The sequence below is a fragment of the Archocentrus centrarchus genome, chromosome 17, assembly GCF_007364275.1.
Source record: "Archocentrus centrarchus isolate MPI-CPG fArcCen1 chromosome 17, fArcCen1, whole genome shotgun sequence".
Lineage (NCBI taxonomy): Eukaryota > Metazoa > Chordata > Actinopteri > Cichliformes > Cichlidae > Archocentrus > Archocentrus centrarchus.
The window spans coordinates 26,590,148-26,613,708 of record NC_044362.1 but is presented as its reverse complement, the minus strand read 5'-3'; the positions used below and the strand labels follow the sequence as shown (position 1 = coordinate 26,613,708).

Sequence of the window (23,561 nt, the reverse complement as noted above, 5' to 3'; positions counted from 1 at the left end):
CTTCTTCCAATCAGCCTCTCAGGATGCACTGCCACACCTGCGCCCTGGTGACGAGCTCGGGCCACCTCATCGGAGGGGGCCGGGGTGAAGAGATCGACCGGGCCGAGTGCGTGATCCGCATGAACGATGCTCCCACCGCCAGGGGTTACGGCCGTGACGTCGGTCGCCGCACTTCTCTGCGTGTCATCGCTCATTCCAGCATGCAGCGGGTACTGCGGAGTCGCAACGAGCTGCTCAACGCCAGCCAGGACACAGTATTCATCTTCTGGGGACCCAGCAACTACATGAGGCATGATGGGAAGGGCCTAGTGTACAACAATCTGAGGCTTATGAAAGAGGTACTGCCCAAGCTCAAAGTCTACATGATCTCCTGGCAGAAGATGCTGCAGTTTGACGAACTCTTCAAGAAGGAGACCGGCAAGGACAGGTGAGGGCGTCACTGCACCAGAATCCATCGTCATCACAACTGTAATAACAGTTCAGCTAAAACTATAATTTAATTAATATATTGGATAGTCAGTAGTAGGGCTGCATAAAACGATTATTTTAGTAATCGAGTATTCTATCGATTATTCCAGCGATTAATCGAGTAATCGGATAAGAAATACTTTTTTTTATTAACAGTTTATCTGCATATTTTAACTTCCGTAATGCAGTTTCTCGCCATGTGAACAAACAGCGGTGAATGGAGCAGCTACAAAGTTCTCTTTTCTTCACCTTAACACTTGCTGATCAGGTGCTTGATGAAGGACCTCCAGCTGTTTCACAGATTTAATGGTGGTTACTAAAAGAAAAAGCTGCTGTTTTGGACGCTGGAAAAACGTTTCCTTTTTCACTACTTGAGCTCACCGTCACAGCTTCGCCTCTTTGCGCTTGCGCAGTTAAAACCGCTGCCTGCTATGAGTGTTTTGAAAAACTAGTGGCTGCGGGAGCCATGGCGCATGTGTGAGTAATGGTGTAATGCTTTGTATTCACAAGCATTCTCGAAAATACGTTTCTACTGCAGGTCTATATTTAGTCACTAATAAGGGATTAAAGTATAAAAAATATTTTGAAGGAGCCCCTCGGTCCTGGGGGGCGGGCCTTCCGGTACCGAACCATCGCTAGTGCTAATGGCCCGCGCTCGCTAGCAAACCAGTTCTGGTAGCTACAGCGGAAGTAAAGACAAAAATAGCAGCTGAAATTCTCAGCGAGCACAACACACACAGACACACAGAGAGCAGTGGAGGCGTGGAAATGCATGTCAGCGACAGTTAGAGAGCAGTGGAGGCGTGGAAATGCATGTCAGCGACAGTTGCCACCCGTCCCGTAAAGTACAGAACACGGCATGTTACGGAGCCGTATTCCACGGAGTCCCGTAACATACGGGGTTCTGTATTTTACGAGACAGGTGGCAACTCTAGTGATGATCCACTCTGTGTTAAATGAAATCCATCGCAGCGACGGAGAGCTTTTTAGAATGTGTGCTTGTGTATACGTGAGTGATTCACACTCCAGTCCAGTAGGTGGCGGTAATGCAGTTCTATGTTGGTTTTCCAGCCCCCAATAAACCCACAAAAAAACGTCAGCACTAATGCTGCTAATGCTAGTGAGGAGCGCTGCTTACACCGAGACAGCTGAGCGCTGCAGAGTTTAAACGAAGCATCGACACAGTAAATTTGTGTCGATAAATTTTTAGAATCGAGTTAATCGATGAATCGTTGCAGCCCTAGTCAGTAGTTGATATATATATATATATATATATATATATATATATATATATATATATATATATATATATATATATATATATATATATTTTTTTTTTTTTTTTACATCAGTTTTATCAAGTTTTAAACATTCTGTCCTTAAACAGTCTTAACAGATTTATTTTTATAGTTTGCACAAATGCAATACTATCTGATGAATCAAACTTTCAAATGTCACTATCCCCATGGAGATACCATATGCCACTAGTCCCACCTACATACTGTATCGAAAGCTGGGAAAGATTTTCAGTCACTACCAGTTTCATTCACTTGTGTGATTCATCTGACCTTCGGGGCAGCACAGTCAATACTTTTCAAGCTAAAACTTTCACAGCTTCTTCGACTAGTACATCAGCAGAAAATTCAGCCATATTTCTCTTGTAAATTTCTCCAGAGTTTTGTCACACAGCTTGCACAAAGATTAGTCAGTTGCAGTTCCTCAAATTAATAATTTTGGTGTATGACTTGGACCACACCAAATGCTTTATAATAAGCTCATGATATGTAACAGTCCTGGAATGGCAATGCATTCTTGCTATGTGGCACTGTTGCATTGCAAGAATGCATTGCATGCTGCATCAAAAATATGTATTAAAAATGCTAAATTTGGCAGCTCTTGTTTGTTCACGCTACAATTGGTCCTTTAGTTGGTCCTAATCAGCATTCAGCCTACAGTACACGTAGCATGTGACTCTGTGGCACTGTTGCTGTTGTCTTGTTTGAGGACTAAAATCACATCTTGGTTAAAGTTCTACAATCTTCTCTTTGTGTAGGCAGACACACAAACATGGTACCAAAATCTGTCTTGGTCCAATTTAGAGCAGCGTCTATAGTTATTATACCATATACCTTTTCCCAAATAGTTTTTTATTCCAGCACCTTGTGAAAGTCAGCTTGCTTTGTGTGGTAGTAGAGTATTTTTCTGTCAATCTATGGCTATGCATTTAGTAATACAGTACATATCATGCTTGCAGGAAACCCTTAAACTAAGTGGACAAGAGTAGGTGGCTGCAAAGCATGCTTCTGCATTCATAATCCATGTTCTGTTTGAAAATCAGACTTCAGTAAGTAAACCTGGATGTCACTGAAACATAAACATAGTTGCTCGCATTAAGAGGCCTCAAATATTGGAGACTTGAATGTGTCTCAGAGGGAACTACTTTAAAATGGTAAAGAAAGGAATCTATGTGAAAACAAAGCTTTCATTTTCTTTTGTGTGATGTTCTAATGGTTTCCTAAAAATCACCCTGAGTTTCAGCTGCAAAATGAACAGTGTTAAAGGACTCAGTTTTAATGAGTCGGGGCTGAGTTCTCAGCCCTGTGGCCATTAACTCTTAATGAAAACCCTCCCATACACACACTGTTTGTGTCTCCCTCTCTTTATCTGAGCCTTTGTTTGGGGTGTCATTGGAGATTGAATCAGACTTCAGCTTTAGATAGATCCTGGGGAGGGGAATCACCGAGCAGAGGATTTGGTTAATGGCTCAGACATCAATCCTTCAGAATCTGTGCCTACAATCATGGTAAACGTTTACAGTGAGCACGCTTTCTCTGTTATTGTTCATATTTACAGTTTCACATCCTTTCTAGCACCAGGCATTAACATCAACGAGAATTATTCGAGGTCCTTTCTGCTCCGTGGAGCATGGAAGCAGAGAGAAATAAAGTCTTAATGTATTAGTGTTATATCTTTGTAATGTTTGAGATCAATTTAAAGGAAGCTCTTTGCATGCAAAATGTCCCGTACCTTTATGAAGCAATATTTGGCCTAATTTAGAAAATGAATCCTGTGTTCTTTAAGAACCGGGAGCTTGTGGATGGAGTGTTAATAGCAGAGTTTCACGGTAATCAACCGTGCGATCGGCAACCCTGGAAGCTTAATTGTAATTATGGGTTATGCCTTTCCGGTAAAGGGAATTAATATGGTGTAGGATGATGCTACATCCAGCGATTTTTAATAACAGACAGAAGCGAGAAGGAAAGCAGGTGTCCCTCTGCATCCTTTGTGTTAAATTGCTAAAATGAGCCTTAACTGGTGATTTGAGGCAAATTAGCTTTTGAAATAACTTTTTTTTTTCTCCCATGTCTGTGTTTTATGTTCCCATGATGCTTTGTTGTAATTGTTAACAGCCCGACTGTGGTTTCTGCTGGAGCGAGCTGCAGTGTAAAATATGATGGTTTGAGATAGGTCAGTTATCAAAAAGATCACAGGTTTAATCCCTTTAACTGTAAGCCCTTGTGCTGAAATATTGATTAAATGTAAATTATTATATCAGACCTGGGCAGTCATATTGAACCATGCTTTGATGACTTATCAGCATTGGTCAAAAAGAGGAAACAAGAAGATCCACAGCAGGCCAGCTGTGCATCAGAGAGCAAGGAAACAGCTGGAGTAGCAGAAAAATTACATAGCTGAGAAGAACTCAGATTAAGATACTGATTTATAAAACAGACTTTTGATCAGTTTTGATCTTAAGCAGGATTTAAGCAGAAATAAAACTTTACTTTGACCTTGAAATTAACTTCTCTCTAAGCAAAGCTCAGACCTTTGTGGTGTTCCAGTTTGAGTTGTAAATGCATGATCTGTGGTGACCTTTACACTTTTGTCCTTCTGCCTCACTTCTCCCTCTTTTACATCAACATCATGCCAGTGCCCAGTCTAGAACCAGTTTAACACATTTTCACCAGCAAGAAGCTGGAACCTTTAAGAGGGTCTCATGGAAATGACCCTAACATTGTGTAGCTACACAATTCTGCATCATATTTGGCACTCCTTGAAACATTTGGAAATTAAAAATTTCAATCCTGCCGTGTTATTTGGAGACATTACAGAATTAGGAACATTTTTCTTCACTGACACGGGCACTTGTCAAAAGTATAACACATATATCAAAGAGTCCTTTTCAGTTTCTGCAGTTATCAAAATTGAGCATGTGAATACAGTTCTCAAAAAGCCCCAAAGCAGTTTGCTGCAGTGACAAAATAATCCAAAGTTAAATGTTTGCCTGTTTGTCAACCAAATATTATGTGTTGCCCAATTCAGTCTCCTGTATCATTGCCTGGGGCCCCGTTTACACGACGGCCTCGTTTTGATGCGTTTCACCCTACCATTTACACGACAACGGAGTGAAAACGATGTCCAGAGTGGAGCGTTTCAGAAACGCACCGGCTTGTGTTCTCGTGTAAACGCTTGAATCGGGGTGATTTGAAAACGGGTGACTCGCACATGCGTACTATGGTTGCGACGGCCACAGTTTTCCGCGCATGCACAAGTTGATAAACAGTACTCGCAGATTAATGAGTCCTCCTTGTGCTTTTCTTGTGTTTTTACCGTTTTGTAATTCAGAGTTGTGTGCAGCAGTGATCCAACCTCATCGTCAGTCCACACAAAACCTCTCACATTGGCCGTTTTGTAAGTAATGAACAATTTGCCGCGCTTCCTACTGTGTCCCTCCACACATGCGCGTCTTTCATAAACAAGCTTTGCAAAGAGAAAACCAATGCCAACTTGTGGCCTGGCATGGGAACTACATCCTTTTCATCTTTTCACGTGTCACTGTGTAAACGCAGATTGTTTCTGAAACGCCATCATGTAAACGGAAGGCTGAAACGCATCAAAACGACACCGTTTCCAGTAGAAACGGCGTCATGTAAACGGGGCCAACAGATCTTCTCCTTGGGTGGTATTGCTGAGTAAGCAGACAGCAGATTACGAATAGAGACCTTTTGTGAGATTGCTAGACAAGCCAAATGAGATGGAGATGGGAAGAGGAGGGATGCATGATAGACAGCTTGAAAGGCAGATTGACACATCTGTAATAAGCAGGGACTTGAGGCTGATTGGCTCAGAACGCTGGCAGAAAGATCACTGGACAAGAGTAGCGATGTTGACATTTCGAATGATCGAGAAAGAGCAGCAATAATAGCCCAAAGTTGAACTTGCATGAAAAGGCAGATGAAATGGCAAAGGTCTCATCAAAATTAAGTTGATTTAAGATTTATAGATTACAAGTTACAAGTGGTATTCTTAGAACCTGCTTTACTTGGGATTTGTATGGCTTTTATGAATGATAAGTAAGCACAATTTTGGAAATCATCACAATACTTAGTTCAGTGTTAAATTTAAGAACATTTTTATGAATAAAGCCCCAGAGCCAAAAGTTCCTCATCATTTGAAGTTACACTTGAGAATATTCAAAAGGCTCAGCGGTGAAAAAGCACCCTGCTAAATGAAAAGAATAGGACACATTTACCAAGCAAGTAACCTTTAAAGGCCATGCACACACCCACACATTTCCAGTTATTTTGGCTGATAAGACTTTTGCTTAGGTTGAAGGTGGGCAAAACCTTTGCTGTGACTCATGAAATGTCACAGGACTCCTTAAGCTATTATAACCAAGATAAAAGTGTAATTGGTCACACAAACACAAAAATTCACATTTTTGATTTGCAGTAAAATGAATAACAAGAACTGATGAAGGGAAAGTGATGTGCCTCAGATTAATGCATGCAGTGCAGAGATTTCCGCCATTTTTCTACATTGGTTTTCAATGTTTGAGGTATGACAGCAGCTCTCTTCTATGTCACGCTGTTGAGTCTTCTGCTCTCTTTAGTAGCAAAAATGTTTGCTTGGACTGAGCAGTGAAAGGAAATGGGTCTTTTTTTTTTTTTTTTCCTGATCTTCTTAAATTTCAATGAAAATGTTCAGATTTATGTATTGATAAGAGCTTATACCACAAAGAACTGAGGAGTGCAGTCATTTGGAAGACAAAGTATTTATATGTTACAGCCTCAAGCCACGTTAAAGTCCGAAACCGAACTGAAGCGAAAATTCAAGTCTGTTGCTTGTGGAGAATTAACATTAGAAAATATATATATATATATATATATATATATATATATATATATAAAGTCCCAGCCCTAATATATATATATATATATATATATATATTAGGGCTGGGACTTTAACGCGTTAATTTCGATTAATTAATTACGGGGAAATTAACGCGTTAAAAATTTTAACGCATTTTAACCGCACTTTGCACCGTGGAACGTTTCTCAGTGCGCGAGTTCCCGGCATACAGATTATATCGACGCACAATGTCCAAATTAGGGTCCGCATCCTTCGAAGGACCCGGCCCACGTCTTTCGCAGCCCACGAACACCACAAAGGCCGGAAGTGAGCAGCTAGCCTTCATATCAGCTGCCGTCACCTCTGCGTAGCTCATGTCGCCTAGCAACCGTGAGTGCGAAGCACAGCTGTGTAAAAACAGCTGTTAAATGGAGAACGAACTTTTTCTCCTTTTTGTGGTTTAATTTTAAGTCTTTAATTCAAAATAAGCTGTTAAAACAAGCATAACACATTTCAACATCAAGGAATACAGCTGAGAGAATGATTAATTTCCAACTACCGTATTTTTCGGACTATACGTCGCTCCGGAGTATAGGTCGCACCAGCCAAAAAATGCATAATAAAGAAGAAAAAAACATATATAGGTCGCACTGGACTATAAGTCGCACTTTTTTTTGGGGGGGGGGGGGGGGGGGGGGGGGGGGGGTGATAGAATCCGAGACCCAGAGCAGAAATTCCATCTTGAACGGCAATTTAAAATAATAATGGATTAAAGAACAGGACGAACACGGTTACGCCTACGTTATGCTAACGTAGCACATTCAGCTACATGACGCACAACGAACACGTGTTCGGTATTGTAACGTTGTAAACACACTTCCAAAGTCGGCGATATTCACAACAAAGGTCGTCTTTATTAACAGAAAAACGGCTGCTGTAGGCCACAGCCACGCCAACCATAACTACAACAGCGGAACAGCAACACACACACAGGCAAGCTCTCGGTCTTTTTCTCTCTCTCCATGCTGCCTTCACGAACCTCCCGAACAGTCCGAAATCCCACAACATCAACACGCTCTCTAACTAAGAGAATCGCTACAGTATGTTAACGTAACATTAAGTTATTCAGATAACCATAGCATAAAGAACATACTAACAAGTTAACCAAACCATCAATCCATTGAATTCTTCATCCTCGGTGTCACTTCTAAACAATTCTGTACACTCCGTAGACGAAGCGCCGCTTCCTCTTCTGTGTCGCGTTAGTCAGACTCGTCGTCAGCTGCAGTTCCAATTATTCCAGCCTTTCTGAATCCCAACAGGATGGTTTGGTTGTCACTGAAGCCCATGTTTTCTTGATCCATCCAATGACTTCCAGGAAAGTTGGGTGGCGCATTCTCCCAGTTGCCGTTAAGCTGTGCTCTCCATCCATCATCCACTGCGCCCACAGGTTACGCAAGACTGCCTTAAAGCTGCAGCTCACGGAGATGTCAAGTGGCTGGAGTATTTTGGTTCATGTGTTATAAATGTCACATATACGTCGCTCCGGAGTATAGGTCGCACCCCCAGCCAAACTATGAAAAAAAGTGCGACTTATACTCCGGAAAATACGGTATAACAAGTGAGACATTAATGTTGAATAAAACTATCCAGTTATGATTCTTAACTTTAATTTCAGGAGTTTGCTTATCACAGGAGCACTTCCACCCTTCTTTGGTCTGTGTAGTAGACTGGTGGGAAAATAAACAAGATTTTGAAGTTTAAGCTTATCTATATTGATTCATTCATCAACTAAACTTAAATTAATATTTCTCATGTCAAATATTGAAATGCGATTAAAATGCGATTAATTTCGATTAATTAATTACAAAGCTTGTAATTAATTCGATTAATTTTTTTAATCGAGTCCCATCCCTAATATATATATATATATATATATATATATATATATATATATATATATATATATATATATATATATAATATAAAATGTGAGGAATGTACAGTAGTAGAGAAAAATGATATGTGGAAGTAGACCGCAAACAAAATATGTTCAGGCTTCATTATTGCTGCTGTTTTCATGGTTACGAAAACGGAAAAAGAAAGAAATGCGACAGAAACTGATCACACAGAATGTGCTGTAGAAGTCAAGTAGATACACAGGAGGCTGGAAAAAGTGAAGGTCTTTAAATTAGTAATCAACCCTAAACACTGTAATCATTCAGCCTGAAGGTGTCAGGTATAAATACCCTGCACACACACACAAAACGAACTCACATATTTTTACACTATGTCCTTATAGGAGCGTCATGAAATAATGATGCTCAGCAGGTGTTTCAGCTTGAACTAATGACAGTGAATCACACCTTTATGTGACCTTCACCTCCCAGCAGTTGCATATAAATCAGAATAATAAGCTCAAAGACAATATAGCTCCTATATGTACACCTGTAGTCAGAGGTTTACATACACTCATTATGGGCATGAATGTCATGATAAGCTGGGGCTTTTAATAATTTATTTGAACTGTTCTTGATTGATTGTACAGCATACATCTTTAATGACTTTAAAAAACAAGAATTGGGTGCACATGTTAGAATTAATTTTGGATTTTCTCTAATCCACACAGGGTCAAAAGTATACATATAGGCTCAAAGACTCAAATCTTTTAATAAGTGGTGCTGAAGATTCTACAAGATGTCTTTTAACTTGACAAGGCCAAGGCCTATTAACTACTCGCTACAGATCATAACTGACTACAGCTAGTAGTTTCTCTTTGCCAAGGATTTTTTTTGACAGCACTCAGTTGGACTGAGCAAACCTCAGAACAATGGGAAAGTCCAAGAAATTCAGTGAAGATCTAAGAAAGAGAACTGTAGATTTATACAAGTTGGGAAGGTCTCTTGGAGTCATTTCTAAATAACTGCAGGTTCCAAGATCATCAATTCAAACAACTGTACATAAGTATAAGTTATTCTGATGTGTCACCACTATGCCAGGGGCAGGAAGTAGACCCAAACTGTCACCCTCAGATGAGAGGAAATTGGTTAGGATGTTCAGAAACAACCCAGGAGCCACCAAGGCTAAAGCCTGCCGTGAACTGGAAACTGCTGGAACACCACGTCTCTTTGGGTTCTCAGTCATCAAGATCATGGTTGTCTTAAGAGTTTGAAAAAAGAAGGCAACTGGACTTCTTTAAGCTTTGAGTCAACGGCCACCTCCGAAGGGGACAACCCCTATTAGGGTTTAAATACCTGGGACTCTCCACCCTTTGGTTTTAGAACTGAAGGAAATTCTTGGATGAGAGGTGAAACATCTTCAAAAAAAACTTTGAAAAGAGCTTGAAAAAAGAAGGTGACCTCTCTAACTCTTAAGACTGCTGGAGCATCACTGTCACTGTCCACAATGAAGCATGTTTTGCATCGCCATTGACTGAAAGGGTGCCTACCAAGAAAGAAGTCCCTGCTCCAAAATCAGCACCTTCAAGTTCAACTGAAATTTGTAGCTGCCCACATGGACAAGCCAAATGTCTTCTAGAGAATATTTTTATGCTCAAGGATTTAACTTGTTGGCCACAATGACAAGAGGTATATTATGAGGAGTAAAGGTGGGGCTTTCAAACCTAAGAACACTGTACCAGCTGTCAAGCATGGTAGTGTAGCGTCATGCTCTGGGGCTGTTTTGCTGCCAGTGGAATTGGTACACTGCACAAAGAGGATGGAATAATGAAGAAGGAGGACTATCTCCAAATTCTTCAACTTCACCTCAAATCAACAGTTAGACAGCTGAAACTTGGACACAGTTGGGTGCTCCAACAGGACAATGATCCCAAATACATCCTCACTACTAAATATTCCACAGTGAACTGTTGGTGGTGTTACTGTATAACAAAGTGGAAGCTATTGGGAATGACAGCAGCTGAGCTCCAAAGTGGTAGGACATGTAAAAATTACAAAGTAGGGTCAGCAGTTGCTGAGGCGCATAGTGCACAGAGGTCGCCAACTTTCTGCAGGGTCAGACACTGCAGATCTCCAAACTTCATGTGGCCTTCAGATTAGCTCAAGAACATTGAGTAGAGAGCTTCATGGAATGGGTTTCCATGGCCAAGCAGCTGCATCCAAGCTTTATATCACCAATGCCAAGTGTCAGATGCAGTAGCATAAAGCATGTCATCACTGGACTCTAGAGAAGTGGAGACATGTTTGGCAGTTGCCAGGAGAATGGTCAAAAATTCCCTTAAACACACTCCTAAACCTCGTGGAAAGCCTTCCCAGAAGAGTTGATTCTGTTATAGCTGCAATGGTTGTCCGACGTTATATGCACGTGAAGGCAGACGAGGGAATAGTTTTGGCAATTCGTGTGTGTGTGTGTGTGTGTGTGTGTGTGTGTGTGTGTGTGTGTGTGTGTGTGTGTGTGAGAGAGAGAGAGAGACAAAAATAAATAAAACCCCAAAGACTAAACAGTTCTTTCTCTCATTAGTTCCTGTTTAATTGGAGCAATGCAATTGGAAAAAAATCTTATCTTGAAATACATAATTTTAAGACTCATAGATAAACATACAATTAAACTTATAATTAAATTTGTAATTTTGCTAGATTTACAATCCCAAACCATGTAAACATGAGGCTCAGCAGTCCTCTCCTTCACAGGGATAAATCTGTCGTCCCACTCACAGCTTGCCTCAAGTCCTTTTAAAAGACAGTCATTGAAGCTAAGAGCTTGACATTTCACACCACATTATTCATCAGCATGTTCATAAACAAGGAAATGAGGAAGACTTCTTAAGTGAGATTAGCTGCATGCCTCCTGACTAAGACCTCCATGCATCCACCACAGATTGGTTGGTGTCAGAATGCTGTGCTTTGAACTCTGAAAGTTTTCTCATTTGCAAAAGAAGAGCTTGTGTGTATGGCTGTGTGTGTTTGAGAGACAGGGCTGTTGTTATATTAAAGCCCGGTGGCTGTGTTTGCATATCAAAACAAATCAGCATGTTCCAGGCAAACTGGGTCCTGTCTTAATTAAATGAAAATGAGAAGCCTGTGCTTCTTCAGCGATAGCATCACTTTGGGTCGACACTGTTGTTTGCTGTGTGGATGGACAGACCCTAATAAAGCAGCAAGTCACACAAAAGTGCGTTGTCACTGTTCATAACACTGTCAATTCAGTGTGGCCAATGTGGGCCAATTGATGTGGGAGGTCTGGATTGTTCAACCGCATTTTAAAACAACAGGAAATGGCGGTTTTGTTGTGCATTTGTCCAGCAAACGATGAGCTTTATTGGACTGGAGAGAAATAATGAGAGGATGCAGCAAGAGAGGTGGTGTTTGCTTGATTTTGCAGGAAGAGAACCAACTAAGACTGGGTCTAAAATCACTATTTACTATAGCTGTAGTGCATGTTTGCCCTCAGTTATTTTTATTTGAATGAATGAGCATCTTCAAAAAATGTCCACAGTAGAGGGGAAAAAAAGTAGCAATGCAAAATGTTTCAAAAGTTGCAGAAATATTAATGCATGCATGTTTATTTCAGCACATTTACATTTTTCAGATTGCCAAACAATTTTTATGTTACTCAAAGATAACCCAACTATATACAAAATACAGATTCATTTTGAAACTGCGTCGTTTTGATGCGTTTTGGCCTTGCGTTTACACAACGGCCACAGTTTTTCGCGCACGCGCAAATTGATAAACAGTACTCGCGGATTCACGAATGCTTCTTGTGCTTTTCTTGTGTTTTTGCCGTTTGTGTAATTCAGCGTTGTGTGCACCAGCGATCCAACCTCATCGTCAGTCCACACAAAACCTCTCACATTGGCCGTTTTGTAAGTAATGAACAATTTGCCGCACTACCTACTGTGTCACTCCAAGCATGCGCGTCTTGCATAAACAAACTTTGCAAAGAGAAAACCAATGGCAACTTGTGGCCTGGCATGGGAACTACATCGTTTTCATCGTTTCCATTGTTTCACGTCATCGTGTAAACGCGGATCGTTTTTGAAACGCCATCATGTAAATGAAAGGCTGAAACGCATCAAAACGACACCGTTTCCAGTGAAAACGGCTTCGTGTAAACAGCACCTCACTTGCCTCAGTTAAGGTCAGTATTCATGATTCAACAATAAGAAAGACACTGGGCCAAAATGACATCCAAAAACCACACAAAATGAAGGTGGCCTGGTCAAAGTCCGGACTCAAATCTGATTGAGATGCTTTGGCGTGAGGTTAAACAGGCCGTTCATGTTCAAAAACCCTCCTGAATGAAAACAATTCTGCAAGCAAAAATGGGCCAAAAAGATGTGAAAGACTCATTGCCAGTTGCTGCAAATGCTTGATTGCAGTTCTTGCTGCCAAGGGTGGTACAACCAGTCATTAAGTTTAGGGGGCAATTACTTTTTCATACAAGGTAGGTTTGTAGAAAAAAAAATCCCTTTACATGAAATCATTGTTTTAAAAAATGCATTTTATATTTACTCAGTTTATCTTTGTCTAATATTAAAATTTGTTTGATCTGAAACATTTAAGGGTGATAAATCAGGCACTATACTCTGATCATAGACTCCTTTAGCCTTCTAAAGGTGTCCGATGGCGTTGGACACAAAGGCACAACCGTGAAAAATGTGCAAAGCTAACGACATTCCCATCAGCCTCAGCCGTACTTTGTTTTAGATAGCAGGAGAATAAACCTAATTTAGGGAAAACAAACACACTCCCAGTCTTTTGTTTGCTGTTGTGTGACCTGAATCATTTACCTCCTTGCAAGTTGTTCTTGGCTCTTTTTATTTTTGATTAATAATCAGACTAAGCTGCGGTAGGGGGCATGAACTTTTTTCAGCTTCTCAAGGGGTTCAAAACAGGAAAAGACCTGAGAATGACCCTGAACCAAGGACTCAGTGCCAGAGTTTTCTTGGGCAACAGACTGTACAAGTTTCTCTTTCCCCTTACACACCAAGATGATGGCTGCTTTCCCTGAGCTTGGCTCTGCCGGAGGTTTCTTCCTGTTAGAAATTAGTTTATTTTTCTCCTCACTATTGCTAGGTGCTTGCTCAAAGAGGTTCATTGGGGTTCTTTCTCCTAATACATTCGGATGACTACAGTTAACTGGTATTACATGAATAAGTAGTGATTTTTGTGTCACAGGTTGGCATCAGGCCAAATCAACGCCTTTCCCATGTTCCTGAAGCAATATTGGTGCACGTCTTTTTGAAAGACCAGATCAACATTAATCAGTTTTTAAAAGATCAGGGACCAGTGAAGATCAGTTATAACCTTATTTCAGTGTGAACCTCAGTGAGTGTTTCCCTAAATTCCACAGCAGTCTACTACTTAGCTTAAGTAGGCATTTCTTCTCACATCAAAGCCTGACCAACACTGCGCCACAGCCTGTCTAAAAATGCATCAAAGTGTAGACTTGAAGCCTTGCCGTTACAAAACAGCAGAGTTTAACTTCTTAGGTACACTCTAGGGTGCTGTTTATAATAGCTCAACAGTGGAAACATTTCCTTGCTCCCTTATAGCTTTCCCAGGAAGATGTTTCTCTGCCACCTTCCCCAAGAAGGAGAAATGCTCAAAGTGTGGGTGCTAAACAGGGCTTTTATTTCAGGAGTTTTGCTTGACGTGTACCCACCCCCCCCCCCCCCCCCCCCCCCCCCCTCCTGAATTGCACTGTTGTATTTGTGAGAAAACGAGAGAGAGAGAAGGTCTGAACATCCTTTCAAACATCCAGGTAAACCCTCCACTCCAAATGTGTCACCTCATCAACAGCAGGCGAGCAGAGTTTCGAGATGCCTGCCTGGTTGTTCTTGTCAAGACTTTTCTTATCAGGGCCCCGGCTTTGTTTCTCTGTCTTGCCGAGTTAAAGCCTCAGCTGCCGCGGATGCTGATGCATATGTGTGGGAACAGACAAGAAGCGGTAACAAGCTTTGAGAAGCAGCAGGGTGATGAGGCCGGTCGGGAGATAAGGAACGCATGCTGTCAAAGTGTTCTCAAGCAAGAGTTTGAATATGAGCCTCCTCACTCTTCCTCCGCCACATCATTTTAAAACTGTGAGGAACTGTTCTGGGAAAAGAGCCAAAGAAAAAGTATAACTAATTTTGACACATTTAACATGTATTATCCTCTTGATTCAGTGTAATAATCGTAACATGTACATAACTAAATCACACCAGATGTGGTTAACATTCACGTTTATTGTCACGTTGACGATTCTGACTTTATTTCATCACCACAGTGAGGTTTGCATTTGTGATGTTGAGGGGAACCTTTCAGCAGCCTTGAAATCTGATAGAGGTATTTGTGACCCTGCATTCAAACTATCACCAGGACAAAATCTGAGGAAGTCAAACAGTTGTAATCTGAATCACCCTCTTATGCATCATGGATGGATAATCAAAGAGCACCCCCAACCTCCTACAAAAGAGCAAGACACCAAAAACTAAAAGACACCTACTGTAAATGACCACAAACCAAACAGTTTCATTATCAGTTGTTTTATCATTATGTATCTTTTGAACTTTTCACTATATGTCTTGCAGATGTTTTGCATCATTTTGCATTTTTGTAGCTGTTTTGTGACTCAGCCTGAGGGGCGTTCTATAAAGAGAGATTAATGGGCCAGAGTTTTCAATGTCACAAAGGTGCGTCTCTTTTTACCTGGCTGGATCACTATGGTAACTTATGCTGAACACATAATTGCTCCAGAGCAGGTTATGTTCAGAGCTTCTGTTTAATATTGTGTGTAAGTGCCACATTTCACTCATTCTTTTCCTGACTGCAGGTGGTGAGTGGGATATAGATTATTTTCTTTGACTCTGTATTTGCCTGCATTCAGTTGGTGATGCAGCAGTTGTGTGTGTGTGTATGTATGTGTGTATATATATATATATATATATATATATATATATATATATATATATATATATATATATATATATATATATATATATATATATATATATAATTATTTTGATGGTCCGGATTTGCTGCCAAGTTGCTGATACTGCAGCTAATTGATCTGTCTAATTGTGGGCTATTTATCACTGAGAGTATTAAATCAATAAAGTGATATTCATGACTCCCTCATTATGGGATAGGACTTCTCAGGTAGCCTGTAATGTTTGAAGATTCACACCTGTGCAGATGTCACATTAGAAGTAAACCGTAGCGCTCAGATAAGTGGCAAACAAATATATTAAAACTGGCAGTATTCCTCTCTTGCCTTATTTATTTTTCTTTTTTCTATTCTTTATAGATTTCTAACACCTCTTATAATATCGCAAACTGAAGTAGGTTGGTTAGTTGGTCTGTTTTGAGCTGAAGAAAAGTCAGATGATGAGACGCCCCCTTTCGTGTGAGCACTGACTGAAGCAGAAAGCCTGTGCCTACAAACAGGTTAATGACCACCACTGTGATTCCCATTTGTCAAGCCCACTAACACACAGAAAGCCTGGCTATATCAAGCTTGCTTTGTTGTGTATTTGCTTCTACACATATATATATATATATATATATATGAGTATTCTTACATTGCTTTGCAAGCATTCTGCAGCTCCTCATAGTAATTAATGGTCATGTCTCTTTAATGGCCAGTTTTGCCTTTGTGTCTCATGCCAGGTGAGGGCCAGCCTCGTTGACATGCTCAGTAATCCAGCCATCACTTTACTTTGTATTTGGTGTTAATTATCAACTATTAGAATGCTAAACAAAGATGGTTATCATAGCAAAGGCTACACCTGCATTACTGCTGTGAGCACTATAATGACATTAGCATTTACTGTCAAATATGATCATTTTTTTCCCCCATCATCTCGCTTCTTGCAGCTAATAAACTTGGCTCGTCAGATCTGGAATTGCTGTCTTGTGCGAGAGCATTTTATAAATGCAGTATTTAAGCCAAACTTATATTAAAATCTAAAATTGATGGCGGCATTATATGAAACAACTTGTCCGTGAACATCAGACACAGTATATCCTCAGCGGACTCACTTTCACCATAAGGCTTTCTAAGATTTGTTTTATCCGCCGAAATTATGCATACACATGAGGTTGTGAGTCTTTATAGTTTTCTCTGTAATTCTTTTTCTGCCTTATGCCTGCCCTTTGTATAGCACTACTACCTATAACAGTACAGGAAGCTCTGGTGCATTTTGAATTACCGAAAAAGGAAATGCATTTAATGTATTAGAATACATTTTCCCTCATTTGCTGTGCTCTGTTTGTTTTTTCTCATAAAGCTTCAGTATAAGTTGCAGTGTTTCTTTACCAAAGGCCATCTAAAAGTGCATCAGATACTGACACATTAATGCATCCACTAGTTACCAATAGCAGTCCCCCTCAGGATGGTTCAGCTGTTCAGCAGGGGAAGCTTGATGAGGACCATAGTTGAGTCTAATTCAGCTGAAGGATTCAATTGTGTGTCATAAACCTGCTACATCAGTTCATATCTGAATATATCTTCACAGTGTCTACCAGGGAGTTATGATGCATTTTGTAATACATTTTCATAAGATTATTTGACGAATACTGATTTATTTTTTTTATTTATTTATTTTTTTTTGCAAAATGTTTTTTGGACAACAGCAGCTCAGCTCAGCTCATCTGCATGAATTTTAGTTGGAAGGGATTACAGCTGTGGCTACAGGCCAGCAAGCTGGAGATCAGTATCATGAGGTTTTGTTGCTACTATGCTGTGAAAACAAGACCATGCTGGTAATTCTGTGAGGCTGTAGGCAAAGCTGTGTTTTAAATTAAATACTAACATTTTCAGGTTGATGTTTAGCAATTAAATGGTCTGCATTTATATAGCATCTTTCCACCTCAGGTAGGCTCAGCAAAGAGCTTTATTGCATGTTTTCATTCAGCCATTCTCCCACATACTTGAACACCAGTGGCACTGCAGTCCTGCCACAGGGAGCAGTTTAAGTCATATTATTTACCACCAGTATAGAACAATAGTCACCGCCTTTTATGTTGTACGGTAGAGAGACTCTATAATAATAAAGAGAGAACCCCAACAATACAGCAGTCTTCTATGAGGAAGCACTTGGCACTGTGCAGAGAAAGAACTCCAGTTTAAAAAGAGAAAAGAACTCCAGCAGAAACAGGATACAACTTGTTGGTGTGTGAGGGGAAAGACAAACTTGGGTACAGTTTTTTTTTTTCTCCCAAAAACACTTTGGCACTTAGTCCTAAGTTCAGGGTCATTCTCGGGCCATTTCCTGTTTTGAAACCCCTTCAGAAGTTGAAAAAAGTTCATGCCCCCTACCGCAGTTTAGTTTGATTATTAATCAAAAATAAAAAGAGCCAAGAACAACCTGCAAGAAGGTAATTCATTCAGGTCACACAACAGCAAACACATGACTGCGAGTGTGTTTGTTTTCCCTAAATTAGGTTTATTCTCCTGCTATCTAAAAGAAAGTACAGCTGAGGCCGATGGGAATGTTAGTTTTTCCACATTTTTCATGGTTGTACATCACCAGACTAGCTTAGCTTCCAGCTCTGGGGACAATTGGTCACTGTGTGAGATTTCATTCTTCCAATTGTTGATGCGACGGTGGAACGACTTCCAGATTGGCCTCCTGGGGTTTACGTACATACTAACCTCGGCTGGGGTATTTATGTTAGAAGGAATTTTCAAATCAGCATCCAAAGATTATTTTGAAAGTTATACCGTATTTTAATACTAGAATCTGAATGAAAGAGACCGCTCTCTAAAAATTTCAGCACAGTGGTGTTATAGACTTAATTTATTGTTGTTCAAAACCTCGAGTCAAAGTTATTGAATTTATTTTAATTTCATCTTCACTTGTAACTTTTTCTCAGCGCCCTTTAGAAGTGGTGCAAGTTTCATTACACTGGAGACCAAATAGCTGTATATTTAGCTACACCAACTCAACTAGGAATTTTTAAAAAACTATTTAAATGTGACAGCAGTCCTGAGATGGAGCCCATGTCGAAACTTTTTTTTTTTTTATTTTAAATCCACTGTTAACATTATTTCTTGTCTTTTCTTTTCATTGCATCATGTGTGATTAGTGGTCAGTTCTTTTCTTCCTGAAAGCAGGCAGATCATTCTGCAGCTGAAGGTATGTCACCCGACTATCGACACTTCATGCAGAGCAAGGCTCCTTTCTGATTAAGGATTTGATTATTTGACAGGGTTCATTTGTATCGGTCGATACGTAAGATGGATCTGTATTTTAATGAAGCTGTGAGGGAACTTGAATGATCTTGCAGCCAGGAAAATCGACCTCAGGATTTAGATAGATCTTTATTCTCCCCTAATACACCAATGTGAGATTTTCTAATGATCTATCCCTCTTTTTCGGTTTTCATCCTCCTGGTCTCCCACGCATTAAATCCATCTAACTATCTTCTTTCTTCCCCCTACGTCCTCCTCCTTTGCTCTGCAGGAAAATATCGAAGACCTGGCTGAGCACCGGCTGGTTCACTATGACCATCGCCCTGGAGCTGTGCGATAGGATCAATGTCTATGGCATGGTCGCCCCTGACTTCTGCAGGTGAGACAGTGAAGCTGAAGGTCAAAGTTCATCACCAGCAGCACCAACATGCACCATCACTGAGAGTTTTTTTTTTTTTTTTTTTTTTTAAAAAGCAGAACTGTCAATGCAGTAACTTCAAATATGAATTCATAGAAGCACAGCTGCCTGATAAGAAAGATTAAAACTAAATATACTCAGACAGCTGAAAATGAAATTTCAGTGTGGCTGGAGAGGTTTTTGGAATACTTAAATTCCCTGTGTATTAGTAAATAATAATTCAGTAAACTGACAAGTATTCATAATGATGAAAAAAAGGCAGAGCCCTGGGTTTTCTTGTTTCAGACAGTAAAACATTACTGCAGAGCTAGCGCCTTTAACAAAGGTGCTGTTTTTACACTGATCAACTTCCAAATACAATCTGTGATTTTAAATGGGGGAAAAAAGACAGTGAAAGCATTTTAACTAATATAGGCCGCCTAGTCAAATTCCCTGCTCCTGCACTAAAGCTTGAGTCATTCCTCCCTTTGCTTTTCCTGGCTTTGTCTACCACTTTGTGCTGGTACATTTGGTTTGCTTTCTGCACCATTCAACATCCCCACAACAAGCTTTTTACTTTTTCATTTGCTGCACTGTGGAATCAATAAAAAAAAATATCCAACAATTAACAGACACAATGGATTATCTGGTTCGGAGGCTGGGAAAGCGCACATTGGTCGTTGACTCTGAATTCAGACGTTTGAAAAAGGTGCATTTACTGCATTTAAAATCAGAATGTTTTTATCCTTTGGATTATTCAGTATGCAAATGCAGACTTAAGAGCACCCAGCCATGAACTGGAACATGCTTACATGAGGGATAATACCTCATATGTAGCCCGAAGACAGCCCTTATTTTACCAGAGTGATTTTTCTTTCAGAGATGCTTTTAGTCTGGTCAGATTAATGCATGTTCTCTAATGCAGATTAGATGGAAAGAAGTCATTTTGTTGTCAAGCAGAACTGTCTGTTCTCATCCTATGAGAACAGCATTTACTCACTGGACACTTTATAAGTTATACCTTTCTTCTCCCAGGTTAGACCCCTTCTGTCTTTAGAACTGCCTTAATTCTTCGTGATATAGGTTCAAAAAGGTGCTGGAAATATTCCTCAGAGATTCTGCCCCACATTGATTTGTCAGCTGCACATCCATGATTTGAAATTTCCCACATTCACTAATTCCAGCGGTGCTTTATGTGACTGAGATTTTGTGATTGACCCAGTGTGGTCTTCTGCTGCTCTAGCCCATCTGCTTAAAGGTTCGATGTGTTGTGCATTCAGAGATGCTCTTCTGCCTTCCTTGGTTGTAACGAGTTGAGTTGGTGCCTTACTATCATCTGAAATCAGTCTAGCCATTCTCCTGTTGACCATGTCTGCATGCCTAAATGTGCTGAGTTGCTGCCATGTGATTTGCTGTTTTGGATATTTGTTTTAGATATTGCAGATATCTACAAAGTGGTTGGTGATTGTATGCATCAGTGAAATTAAGCATTTGACTGTTTCTGCTGTCAGACAACAATCTTGATTCAGTGCAGTAGTTTAGAATCAAATATTAGCCTTTAGCAGATAGCATTACGGCTCTACTTTTTTAACCACCCATCTTCAAAATTCTAATGATAGAAGTTTGAAACATCATTTTAACTGCCAACTAGGAACATTACAGCATTGTTCAGTGATATGTCAACTTTTTATCAAATGAAAGGAAATAATTAATTAATAGAAGTAAATAAAATTCTAACGAATGCAACTTTAACAAATGTAACACAAGTACAACAAAAGCCACGTTATATAAAAAAAAAAAAAAACATCCAGGATGAAGGAGTATAGAAAATCATTTCTCCATGCTCTGCATTGGTACAGTTCTCACATTTCCACAAATCCTGATCCTGGTGTTATGTATGAGAAATGTAGCATAGGATACGCAGCAGTTTCTGACTTGCTTCTAGCAACCAACTCAACCAGCCTCGTTAGCAGAGTTTAATGGCTTGAATTACAGCTCACGTCTCATCAGTCTCAGCCTGCACTTTAATTGGGGGATTTTATTGAACAGGGAACAAATCTTATTAGATTTCTCAATAAAGAAGAACAAACTGTAAAATGTTCTGTATGTCTTTGTCCTTGGCTGTGATTGCTTAAAGAATATTTTTTATTTTGGATTTTAGCACAAATTCAATATAGACAATAAGGAGGAGGGACGGCTGCTGTTTCATTTCTGTGAGCAATCATTGGCCTACGCCGATGCTCAGAGTTCCTCTTAGTTCTCATCAAGGCTAAAATCAGTGGATTTTTACTTCATGTGACACTACTGAGAATTTAAAACTGTACCTCAAATATCACATCTTTATGCTTTATTGACCTGCAAATGTATATAGAGCTAAAGCATTAATAAATGAATATTAAGTAAATAAACAAGCATAAAGGATGCATAAATATGAACATTCAAATAATGTTTTAATGCCTCCTCTCTTCTCCTTTTTCTGTTAAATAATTTTTTTCAGTCTTGCAGGGGAATCATTTTTACTCTGTTAAACTGCTGCTACATGCTGTTTATGGACTGCTTTTAAAATGCCCATCTTTCCTCTCTGTCAAAGGAAGGAAAAGTACGCAGTGGTGAAGTACATTTTCACACAATTTAAGTGTTTTTTTAATTATTATTATTATTATTATTATTATTATTGTTAGATCTCACAGCCTTTATTCCACACCCAGTATGTGGGAACAACATGAAACAGTCCCTGTTAGTCTTTCATGACATTGTGTTACTTGGCACAAACTGTACAAGACTGAACAAATTCTGTTTCACTAAAGTTTTGGTGTTGTCCATGACATCTGGAAATAAACAAAGGAATTAAAGATAACTCTGTCACTGGGATTATAAAAACATGCACGCATACAATGCAAGTCCTAAGATATGTCCAGTGGCCACATGCCCAGAATATGATCTGAGCTCATATTAAATGGAAAAATGGGCAGATATGGGAAAACCTAATGGCATAATGATTAATAGATGAAGATAAATCACTCTATAGATGTGATGACTGGCACAGGTGAAAATGCTGAAATGCCTCATTAATATTTCAGAAGAATATCAGCTATTATGACAGATGTGTGTGAAAGAGGGATTCAACACTGAGCAAAATTCACAAATGTAAATTGTTTGAAATACAACAGGACGTCTAGTTTCTTCATCATCAAATTTAATCCAAATGAAAATCGAAGCAGTTACCATAGAAGGGAAATTCAGCTGAAGTGCTCATTAACATTTAGTTCATATCTTCCGATTTTTAGACCCACAATATGGTCCAGAGTATTTGCTACAGCGTTATAACACAACATGTGCAGTGAGCTTTGTGAGAGGAGTTTGACTCTTTCTTTGTTCAAGCTTACAATGCCCCTGTGTATAAAGAAACGTTTTCCTAGCCTGGTAAAGAAAGAATTCTCCCTGACATCGAGCACATCCGACACTTCAGAGCACTCAGGGGCTACAATTTTGTGCAAAGCCTCAAACCAGAAGGCTGTAATGCTGTTTACTAAGAAACAGAACATGCAAGCGTGAACATATTTTTTGGCCATGTATTTTACTGTGTACTTCTACTTTTTTGCCTTTCTTTTAAAAGAAAGAAGTAGAAGTTCCCTCCAGGTACTCCAACTCCTGCCGCAGTTCAGTGGTGTGCAAATTAGGCTAGCACAAATAAATTGGCTGTAGGTATGAACTGGATAAGGAAAAGCAAATGGATGGATGCGGTGAATCTGAGCTTCATCAGCTTAAATTCAAATTCATCTCTGCTACACTTGATGTAACCTAACTGACCATGAACACCACAGCCACGTGCACCAGTTCAACACAGAGCCTTACCACAGTACAGCAAACTAACCTGTTTATCCTGCACTAAACTGCAGTGTTTTCATGCAACCTTTGAATAACACAGTACCTCAGGACGTTTCACAATATGAAAAAACATAACTTCACATCATAAACAGATCCAAAATCTGATTTTAAAAAAATGAGAACATTACATCTGAGTTTTACATTTCCAGTTTATCAAATGTCACTGAGCAGTCCTTACCTTTAAATCGAACCTCTCTCCTGTCCTCTGTCTTACATCTTTCTCCATCTCTGAGTGAAGTTATCTCTCACTCTGGGAAATACAGCAGCTGTGCATAAGTAATAAACACTCAAGTAAAGCACAGTTACCTGAAAAATGCGATTTGCCTCCCTTGCTTGATGAATACAGCAGCGACTCGTCAGTCACAAGCAGCGTTGGGTGTAACACATTCCACATGTAATCACATTTTTCTGTAACACAGTAATGTAACACATTGCTGTACTAAATGCAGTAAACATATTAAAGTTACTAATTGAAGTTATTTTGCTACTTGGGTTGCAAAAGTCCTTCAATTATCTGCACAATGAAGGGGGGAAAACA

General features: G+C 39.7%; 1 protein-coding gene across 1 annotated transcript in view; it reads left to right on the top strand.

Moving 5' to 3' along the window:
- The window catches only part of st6galnac5a (ST6 (alpha-N-acetyl-neuraminyl-2,3-beta-galactosyl-1,3)-N-acetylgalactosaminide alpha-2,6-sialyltransferase 5a), a 63,100-nt gene that overhangs the window by 35,930 nt on the left and 3,609 nt on the right, over positions 1–23,561 (top strand). The window contains exons 3-4 of the mRNA XM_030752939.1: positions 15–427; positions 19,010–19,117. Of these exons, the coding sequence (XP_030608799.1) occupies positions 15–427; positions 19,010–19,117 (521 nt within the window). The remainder of the gene's footprint in view (positions 1–14; positions 428–19,009; positions 19,118–23,561) is intronic.